Here is an 11174-nt window from a genome sequence, read left to right on the forward strand (position 1 = left end):
ACATAATTCTGCTGTTGGATACAGGGTGGGGCCTGCCTTCTGAAGTCAGTGAGCACCACATGCATGCAGAATTTCATTGAGAGAGTTTGTAAGCTACCCTGGCCTTGTACGGAGTTGTTTGACATTGTGAGGCTTCAGGTTAATTGGCAGTTTTTGTTTGCATCTGCAAATGTAGGTGTTGTTTTTCTTGCATTTATAAATGCGCCTCGAGATCACGGAGACAATGTTTAGCCTTACTGCAGTGTTTATTAATTTATTTTTCATACATTGTATATACACATTCATTGTAAAAGAACATCTTTTTTTTCCCCTGTAGTGCTCCTTGACAATACTTAAATAGCCCACCATGGACCACACTTAATTTTTTAATTGTTTTTGCTAGTGCATTACTGCTGTTTCTTGAGGCCGCTAGACTTCCCCACCACAGTGTCCAAGGTGGTAGAATGAGTTTCAAAGATGAGGGGACCATGTGGAGAATATTTGGCTCAGAAGCCTCCACTGATTGTGGCAGCCTGACACAGGTGATCTCTGAGTAGGTTCCCAGGTCGTTATACAAGCTGAATACGTATGACAACTAAGGAGGTAGAAGTGCAAAATTTCAGATAAATGTTGCTAGAGGAGATTTTAATGCAAATCTAAAGCCACTTTCTTTTTTTCTTTTCCAGCTATGTTATCACAAATCCACCCTATGAGTTTGAGCTTGTGCCCACAGACCTGATCTTCTGTTTGATGCAATTTGACCACAATGCTGGCCAGTCCCGGGCCAGTCTCTCTCATTCATCCCATTCTTCCTACTCCTCCAGCAAAAAGAGCTCATCGGTACACTCTATCCCATCGACAGCAAACCGACAGAACCGCACCAAGACTCGGGACTCCCGGGAAAAACAGAAGTATGTGCAAGAAGATAGACTTTGATATGTGTACCCACCCCTACTGTGTGTGACACTTGCATCTGCCACCCATTCCTCCCAGTTGGTGTTTCCCTGTTTTCCTATGGAGTTCTTCTCCCTCCTTTTTTGTACACATATTTTACATATCTATGACAGTGTGCATGTAATTATCATTTTTATTTCACCACCATAAAACCCTTAAGCACAACAGCAACAAAGCAGACGGACCAATGATGCTAAGGGGGAAAAAAACCTAAACCCATAGGCATGCCAAAAACATAAATAACTCACCATAGCAACTACTCTACCTATCAGAAGGTGTTTGGCATGAACACTTTTTGTAAGAGTTACACAAAGAAAGTTATTTAATGCAGAAGTGTTGCTGTATTGGGGTTTTTGTTAAGTTAGTACCTTTATTTGAAGCTTAGAAGGCTTACCCATTGAAAAAAACCAAACTACTGATTGTTTCATGTCAAAGCTGAAATAGCATAAGGCTTTCACCATTTGTATAGATTATTAAGCACCTGCTCTATACCAAAGTAACAACATCACAGACTTGTATAAGGACATTCTTTAAAATACTGTCCTTTTAGAGAGAACATCTCCTCCCTTTAACTCTGAAATTTTCCAGGCATGGAGTTGTAAAACTCTAAGTTTTAAAAAAGTGTCTAATAGCATGTTAAATTATTATTCTTTCTATTTATACTGCCACATGAGTAGCTATATTTTCTTTCACTTTTGACATTTGGGATGAAAAGCCATATGTTTCTTGGATGTAAGTCATTAAAAACTGCTTTCCCAGTACTTTTACATCTTTGAAAAGGTAACTAATTCACCTTATATACAGAGAAGAGAAAGTATTTTTCCATGTTTAAGTATCATCCCCTAAGTATCAGTCTTCAGGGGACTTTAACTTAGTCAAGTTTGGTATAGACCCTTCATTAAATGTCCTAATTAATAGGAGGAAATCCTGGACCGTGTTCTGGTTTGTGAAGGATGCATGCCAGCAATGCTTTTGGAGGAGTACAGGGGAGAAGGGGCTCCTCTGTGGGCCTTCAGCATTGTGAAGGGGTGTGTAATGGAGGATGTCCCACACATTAACCTATATGTATTCCCAAACCCAGTAGTGGCTACTCATGGACTAGAGGGGAGCAGAAGGAAAGATGCTGTGTGCTAGGCTGCTCCTAACCACAATATTGGAGGCAGGGGAGGAGTACTGTAATACTTGCAGTACAGCCACGTCACCTTCCCTGCACTTGCCAGAATTTGGATTGCTTACCAGTTATTCAGTTAGCTACGCTAAAATTGTGGCAGAAAATTAAATACAATAAAGAAAGGACGCCTAAGATAGAAAGCCACAAAAATGTATTTTTCAAACCTATTTTAAATGCTGTGGGGAAGAGGATGCCATGAAATCATACCCCTACTTCATTTGTGATTGGCTGCCCAGCACAGAAGGTGTGTCTCTAGGAAACATATGCAAACCAGGCAGAGGAGGAGTAGCATGGTAGCTGCCAAACCGCAAGAGGTGTTTTTATGGTTAGTGCTGTTTTCTCCCCTCTCCCCTCCCCAAGCATGGTAATTTTGGAGCTTTGCTTGCTGTGTGAATTGACAATGAAGTCAAGCACTTTTACTGACAAAACCTGGTATGGTACAACTGGGGCTACCCACAGTGCGTCGGTGCTGCGTTAAGAATAATGATTGGAATGAGAAATTATTGTGTGTGTGCGTGTGTGTGTAATCAAATGCAGCTGCAAGTCCTATCAAGGGCAGGTGTTTCAAATTATGTTTGTCCCCCATCCCAAAAATTCTTGCATATGAAGACAAATTCAGGTATTCTTTGAAAATAGTTACAAAGTTTTGCCCTAAGAACAGTCATAACTACAAGGCTGTGCCAGTTAAAGTGCTCAACAGGAAATTTGACAGTTTAAAAGCATTGTAAAACTTACATAGCTTACTTCTCTTTCTAAAGTGCAACAAGGATGAATAGAATGGGCCAAGGTATGACAATTAATGGTTCTGCATGACCTAGCAACTGCTGTGGGTTTCCTTCTATAACGTTGTCCTTGTGAAAACTTGTGGAATTAAAAAAAAAATTACAAACTTTATTCAGTTATTGGTTTATTTTTTTAATTGTTTTGCTTTTTTTCCTAAATCAAAAGTAAAACTGGCTGCTGCTGCTGTTGCTCAACCCTATTTTATTTTTATCCTCTCATCTGCTTGCCTTTTAATTGCACGTGTCCTCTACTAACCATCTATGTACCTGCACAGTAAAAATGTTTACCTATTGCAGACATCATTTCAACTTGCCAAATCCTCACTTCCATTCCACTTCTCTCCCACACTCTTTAACCAAGTTCACGAACATTTTTATGTTTACATTGACTGAGTTTTATTTGATACCAATTATACACTTTTAGCAGCTTTAACATGCTTTTCTGTTACCATTTCATTTTCCTCTGAATAGGGAGTTAATATGGAATCAGTTGTGGCAGACTTCTATGCATGCACAATTATGCAAATACTATTTTTCAGATATGATCATTTCTGTCTTAGACAGAAAAGCGAGAGACAATTAGAGAACCAATTTGTCCACTTTGGGAACAGAGCAGAAAAGGAAACACTAAATATGAGATCCTCCATGGCATTACTAAGGACTAATTCTCCATGGGAATTTTGCCTAAGGCAGGAGGAGTGAAAAAGGACTTGAGGATTGGGCCAAATACATTTATATTGATGTCAAGATACAAGCAGGTTGAATCATATATAGGAAACTATGAGGATTTTTTTTTACAGTGGACAACAGAGACTGTTTTTCTTTGTATATGACAAATAGCAGAGTGTTTAAACCAGATTAGGGCTCTCTAGCCTCAAAAATATTTTATAACATTTTCAATGACACTATGGAAATTTTCCATCACCCCAGAGATCCAGAGCTACCCAAAGTCAAGAATTGCTGTCACCCCCCATTTCTAACTGCTACTCCTGGTAAACTCATTGTTTACTTTTACAAATATAAGGACCACATTATCTATTGGTGTAAGACAGCATAATTCCATTGATTTAAGTTGAGTTACGGCAGCATTGAATGAATTTGTCCCAGAATATATACATAAAAATGTTTGGTTTAAAGTACTCTGCTCCACCCCAAAGGTGAAAAATTGTACAAAAGGTAGAAGATTACAATGTTGTGTGTCTTGTATTTGAAAGCCATAAGACAACCTTTGGTTAAAGAATACTCCTGTAAAGGAAAAGCCAGAGGGAGTTGTATTCCTATAGGAACAATTACGTGAAACTCTCAAGTTTCTATGGTAACAGGCCTTTCCATGGTTCAGATACTGAGCTTGTTTAGGTGCTTTCTGTAAATTCCATAGTTTTTGCTGTACTCTCTCTTTCCCCCACAGCAAGTTAGGCACATACGCCCATCAAATACAAAAGTGCCCCATCCATTATACCACCACCCTGCAAAAGCTGAAATTTCCTTCCTATTCTTCATTGCCAACTAGAGTCTGAATAACTTGTATCACGCTATAAAGAAGTAATTATTAGGTACCAATGTACATTCATTAGGCTGACAGACAAAGGGCCAAGATCCTGACACTGGCTGAGCAGGCCTCAACTCCCCCTGAAGTCAGCAGGCCCAACCTTGCCTTCCCTATAAAGGCAAAGCTGCCATTAACACCAGAGGGAATTATGCTGATTAGCCCCAAAACACATCTGCTCCCAAACGCATGATTTTTTTTTATAAAATATGTGTGTGTGCATAAATTGACAGCAAGTTTGTATCATCTATTCAACCATTAGCGAATCCCTTAAACCTTGTAGTATATTTGCAAGGAGAGCTGCATTAGAACCAGTCAAAAAAATTCACAAATAATGAGAGCAGTTTCACCGAGCTGCAAATTGATCATCATAAAATACTCCCCTGCCAAACTAACAATCCTGGGTGGGTGGGGAAAGTTCTAGTATTTCCTAGTTAGGAAGCAATTGCATGCAAGATTGTCTAACACCACAATTTAATTTTAAGTAGGCTGCCTATATTGTTACCTTTTTGTTATGCTCTCAGCTGTTTTTTCTGTATCAGCTGAGAAACTATTTTGCTTTAACACATTAGCTCCAAACCACAGCTTGCAACAAGTGTATGCTCTGACTTACTCCCTATGGCTGTTCAGTATCTTCCTTGCCTCGCCTCGCCTCTGGGGATGGAGTCTTTTGAAGGCATGCTCATGGATTTAGGGATTAGCACTTTCACAACTAAAAGTGAACACGCCAACATAACCACAATCATCAGTGCCAGTCCCTGACACCATATGCTAACTAAATGTGGGTGAACCCTGCACGGGTCCATTCATGTAACACACTTGAACCACATTTTTCAGGGTCAATTTGAAGCAGATGGCATCAACCCCAAACCTACTGGCTCATTTGGGGGAATCCATAGATCTCAAGCCTCCAAAGAAACCTAATGCTAATGCCCAGACACCCCCACCCCCACTTCCCTAGCACCTACCTTTGTAGAGGGTCCGCTTCCCCTGGCCTGGGTCTGGTGATGGTCTCCAGGAAGTATCACTTTTCCCTGGCAGGCAATTTTTTTTATAGAGCCTGTAGCGACAGAAACAGGAAGAGCCCCCAAGTTAGAACACTGGAAATGCCCTTGCAGCTCCACAATAATAAGAATTATGAGGTATTCCATGTTTTGCCGGCTACGGTGCTGGGGATTCTGGGACATCTACCTCCCTGGCCAGCTGCCAGAGCAGTAGCATGTTCCCCACCATATTACAAGGGGGGGGGGGAGTGAGACACACCTATCTGAAGCGTATTTGGATTGGGGGGCGGGGGGAAGCACTTGAGCAGCCACCAAGCTGTAGAACCTACTGTGAGCTAAGGGGCTATTCTGCACCCCCCTGGAGACTGAAAAGTGGGCCAGCAGGCATTGTTAAGGAACATAAAGGGGTCAGACCACTCTACCCTTGACAGCGTCAACACCCAAATATCAGCGTCTTCAGCGTATTTTATTGCAGGTGGCATCAGGGGCTGTTTCTAACTAGCTCCCCAGTTGACACTCCCTTCTTCAAGCTACAGATTTTATTGATGAAGTAAGATTACTACATGCACACACAACATATTCTGTCAGACTGGCTATGGGCCAGGATGCTCAGCCACTGTGTTACAGCATTTTCTTTTAGACAGATTTACGACTCCCAGAAACACTAGTGAAAACTTTTATCACTGAAAATTCCTTTTACACAGATACATACAGCCATACAGCTTGCAGGTGAGTGTAGTGGTCAGTGTCTTTAATAAAACCCATGTCCCAGCCAAAGGATGCTCAGGAACAACAACAAAAGTAAGTCTCTAGCAAGGAGGGATACGTGAATGGTGTGAGCCAACAGACCTAATCTGAACACCAATCCGTAACCAAAATCAAAAAGTGGTTTTGGTTTGCGAAAGTAATTGTATTATTTGTCTTCAAAATTAAAAAGGCCATAGTTGCTCATGTTTCTATAGCAAACTGATCACTAGCTAGGGGCAAGAAGAAATCCACTCTGCACTATTATGTGTACTAGGGAACTTTAGGCCTTCCTTTGAAACATTCACTACTACAGGCCGTTGGACTACCTGAGCCAGTGAGTTGTTTTGTATGGCAACTGTTATTCAATCTAGCTAGACAGCTGTGTATATGGCCCTCTAACTGAGCACCTCAGATTTAACACTCAACACACACATATGGTATAAAGAACATCCCCATTTGGAACTGAGAGACAGAGAAGATTAATTGACTTGCCCAAGAGGTTACACAGGAAGTCTATGGTGAGAACTGAACTCAGATCCCCCAAGTCCTGTACTTTAACCACTAACCTAGCCTTCCTCCCCACTTTTGTTAGCCTTACACTATTATAAATGTTCTTCAGGCCAATGCCAGAGGCACAAATTGAAAAATACCATGAGAAAGCCTAGTCTTATGAAATTGCCAGCCCACCTGAGCAGAGCCAAAGGGTTCAAATAGCTTTGGATCAAACTTCTAGGTGCTTTATCTGAACCAAATGTAAGGGCTGTCACCAGTTCTATGCTACAGCTAAAAGAAAAGCTACCTTTGGTCTTTTGTCACAATAAAACGGTCGCCCTTAAAGAGGCAGCATTTGCTCTGAGTAGCCGTGAAGTGGGTACTGGTCTCAGACTCCCACTGTGCAACAACTATGGGAAATGTTTAATGGAAGCTAATGTGTTTTATGTAGCTAGATTTCAATATTAGTAAAATAAATATGTATTTTAAGCACCAGACTCTAGAAATAGCTGTTTCGATAGAGCAAGTTCCTTAGGAACATGACAATAGCCCTTTTGCCTTCACTGGGACTACTCACAGAGTTATAACCTTGCTGAACTGAGGGCTTGCAACACATTTCTGACTCTTTATTTTCTTATTGCCCTTTTCTGCATATTACATATACCCTTTATAAGTGGCTGTTTCCATTATGGGTGCTGGTAGCCCTTTAAAAAAAAACAACTAGCATTTCATAGCAGAGGTAAATCCCTTCTGTCTCATGCCACAAGACATTAGTTGGCCATTCCAGTGTCTTTTATTACAGACTGACCAACACACTGCTGTTTTGGCCTGAATTCATAGAGCATACAGGGTACTTTAAACAGGACCTACAAAATCATTCCCTGACCCAAGGCTCTCACTTAGACAAATGTGACACATGGACAAATGTTCAAGTGCCAAGAAGTGCCACATTGGTGGAGAACTCAATATATGAAGACTTCTGAAAGTAGAGGATTTTATGGATGGATTTAAGGAAAGGCAGGGTGTGTCATTTAGGGAGAGCAGGAGGCTGTTCCAAGCACAAGCGATTGTGAAGCCAAGACTGAGAGAAATCAAAGAAAAGAATATAATCACTGAGAGAGGGTGTAGGATGAGATGAGAGGAGAATAGCACAGAGGCCTGAAGATAAGGCTGAGGAGAGCTCGAACCTGGTTCTGAAGGAGAGAGAAGGTGGCTTTCAAGGCAGTCCGGCCATAATGTGGTCGGAGAAGGCAGATGATCAGAGCAGTAGAGACATAAAAGGTAAGGAGCGAGGATGCCAAGAAGGAGCTGATGAGTCCCAGCACCTGAAACAAGAGAGCACCATGCAAGGGCCAGAGTTTCAGCATTAAGGAGTGATGGAATTAAAAAGCAAAAAAAAGCAAAAATAAATAAAAAAAATGTGGAATGTACAAGTAATTTTCTATATTTTATATACAGAGTGAATGCAAAAGGGAATTGACAGTGCCTGTACTCGTAAAGGTCAACATGAATTGTACTGTGAAGACTAATATATTAGCAATTACCTAGTGTAGCTGTTGCAAATTTCAGGGAAAGCTGGGTAGATGGAAAAGCTTTTCATCTGCTGCTGGAAGGAGAGGGGATGCAGTTCATTCTCATCCTTCGCACCACCACCACCACTTCCTCCTTCTGACACCAGGCGATTGAAATAACTTTCACCAAGTTCTCTTTGTAAACAAAGTGTGTGCAGCGGTATGCAAAAAAGTCAGATAAAAGTACACAATGCTTAACTTGCCTCAAAATCATTTTAAACACAAACCATTTGAAAACTGTTAGTTTGAAATTGTTTAGGTGATCTTGCAAGGCTTTTAAAACATGATAACCATCACACTTTACACCTCTCTGAAAGGTTAGTTTAATCGTAGATCACGCAAAATTGGTTTCCACAAATGCATAATGGTTCATGTGTCACACTTGAACTAAATGGTTTTTTAAATGGAGCTGAAATTATTTTGATGTGTACACATTCCCAGATTTTTTCCCCTACACCCTTTCGTAAACCAGCCCCCATCAGGCTTTCCCTTAAAGTCTCATTAATAATTCAAATGTTCTGATGACTTTAAAAGATCTATGGAATTGAAGCTTTTTTTTAAAAAAAAAAATACTGCTTGACAAAAAGATAAATGAATGTAGAAAGAAGCAGTAGGAGTCTGGCAAGCTGTAGATCATTTCAGAACAGATTGTAACTTTATCATTCTGTCAGGAAGAATAATTTAAAGCACTTAATCAGTTAGCTTCACTGTGCAGGATGTAACATTATGAATTCCTATCGTTCAATCTGTTCAAATCAAAGGGAGCTTAATTATAATAGGTAAGGGGAGGGTGATTGAACATTGTTCAGACTCAGACAACTTTACTAGGGAAGGGAATGAGCACCCTGACCTCCAATGAGTATGACTTTTTAAAAGGATCTTAGATGACAGGAGAAAACAATATATTAGCCTTGACTTGCCTTCAATGGCAGGGCATAAATAACTACTTTTATAATCATTTAAGGTTTTAATTAAAAGTTCTAAAAGAATACACAAGCATCAAATCCACTAGAAAAAAAAATTCAGACATGGATGGATGTCTACTGATAGGTACCCAAAAGCTGTATCCATTGGGTGAGCGGCACTTCTGGAACTCTGCCCACCTATTTAGGTGCCTAAATTTAGGTATCCATGTTTGAAAATGTTGTCCTTATTTCCTGCTGTTCCATTTGAATAGCGTCGTCTCTGCTTCCTCTCCTGAGCTCTTTAGTGTTCCTGTGCTGCTGCTTTTTTTTTAAACAGCCACCACGTTCCAGTCCAGGCTGCCTTTCCATGATAAGCAAAGTGTTAGTTTGTATAGTACACTCTGGCAGTGAAGTCAGGGGGATCCCCTTTGGGAGGAAAGGGCTACATACATGTAAGCCCACCGTCAACATAAGAAACAAGAATACATAAACACCACACAAATATGCCATATCTAAATTCCATCCCTACGGCCAAACCCCTCATTTATCTCAGGGGAAAACAAAAGAGTGGGGAGAGGAGAGATATGACACAAAAAAGCTTCCCTGTAATTAAGAAGTGACATTAGCAGCTCTGCTCTATAAACAATTTAAGGAAAAAGTCTAGCTATATTTAGGATTTTCTCATACAGGACTTTTAACAAGTTTTATTCACGGCTGAACAGTGCAAGGGGTGGATCTACCACAGCAGAGACATCAAAAAGTCTTATGCAAGTAAACAGCAAACTGCACTTTTTTGGTCTCCCAATATTCCCCCATTCCCTCAAATTTAAACTCTAAAATTGTTACTATATTCATGCAAATGGATACTGAACACAGAGAAAGGAAAAGCCTCCCCATTTCTCTTCCCATTCTTTGCCTGTTGGTCCCCCCGCTTCATCTGCCATGCTACCATTCACCATCAACAATCCATTCAGACTAATGTAATATTGGGGCTGGCACCTGGTCCAGTCATCTAAACCATCTGTATCTGTATATAATTGGATAGGTCAGCAGCACTCAAGCAGCCAGGTTGACAATATCAAAACATCAGCTGTTACATCCAGGTACCCAATCCCCACTTTGAACCTCTTTGTATTCTAGTGCCAAACCCCAAGGAAGGATCTGAAATGTTTCCCACATCACTAACATGTTTTTTCAGATTTATCCAGCTCTGAATTTCTAGTAAGGGCTGGAAGCAGAAGTGCAAGAAATCCTGGGCTTGTATGATTTCTGAGCCAGTTGTGCAGACTTCCGTGAACCAAACAAACCTCCCAAACCTTAGTAGAGTATCCCAGCACTAACCACATCATGCTCCCAGCTTCTAATTTCATCCTTTTTATTTCTGAGCATACTTTAAAAATCTTGTACATTCAAACAACCCAGCAAACTGCCAGTTTTCTTTAACCCTTTACTACCAACGCTGCAAACATCTCCTCCTCCTTTTATAATATGTGTTTTCAGGTGTATTAATCTACCGCACTCTGCTGCTAGCAATTATTCAATGTTACCCTCTATTGATTGCCTTTCCACTATGAACTTTACTGACTGCTTTTTGCACTGCACTAATTAAACTTCTCATTTTCCCTCCTTGTTCTGTCTCTATCCATTTTGCTCTTTAGCAGAAAAGAAATGGTTTACAGATGAGACGGATAATGCCTATCCCAGAAACATTCAAATCAAGCCCATGAGCACTCACATGGCCAATCAGATCAATCAGTATAAATCTACAAGCAGCTTGATACCACCAATCAGAGAAGTTGAAGATGAATGTTGACTCACAGGAGGCCAGAACTATTTTTTTAAAAGCCTGACAAACTTCATGAATGGTGATGTGACATTTATTCCTCTTACATGCCGACCCACTGGTGGAAAAGTTATGAAGGGCGAGTGTTATGGAAAAATAAAGTAGACAGATCTTTGTTTGTCTGCCTTTAATATTGCTTCCATGTATTTTGGAAACTATTTCATTTATAAATGAACATAA

At 40.4% G+C, this 11174-nt stretch overlaps 1 protein-coding gene across 11 annotated transcripts in view; it reads left to right on the forward strand.

Moving 5' to 3' along the window:
• The window catches only part of KCNMA1 (potassium calcium-activated channel subfamily M alpha 1), an 898072-nt gene extending 887238 nt beyond the window's left edge, over positions 1 to 10834 (forward strand). For 4 of the 11 annotated variants that reach the window (XM_065407332.1, XM_065407336.1, XM_065407340.1 and 1 more), the window contains 2 exons: positions 666 to 890; positions 10810 to 10834. In XM_065407332.1, coding sequence (XP_065263404.1) covers positions 666 to 890; positions 10810 to 10834 — 250 coding nt within the window. Of the gene's footprint in view, positions 1 to 665; positions 916 to 10809 lie in introns of those variants that run through there. The other 7 variants (XM_065407333.1, XM_065407335.1, XM_065407338.1 and 4 more) reach the window with 2 other exon arrangements.
• Positions 10835 to 11174: the final 340 nt, after the last annotated feature.

The sequence above is a fragment of the Emys orbicularis genome, chromosome 7 (genome assembly GCF_028017835.1).
Source record: "Emys orbicularis isolate rEmyOrb1 chromosome 7, rEmyOrb1.hap1, whole genome shotgun sequence".
Classification (NCBI taxonomy): Eukaryota; Metazoa; Chordata; order Testudines; family Emydidae; genus Emys; species Emys orbicularis.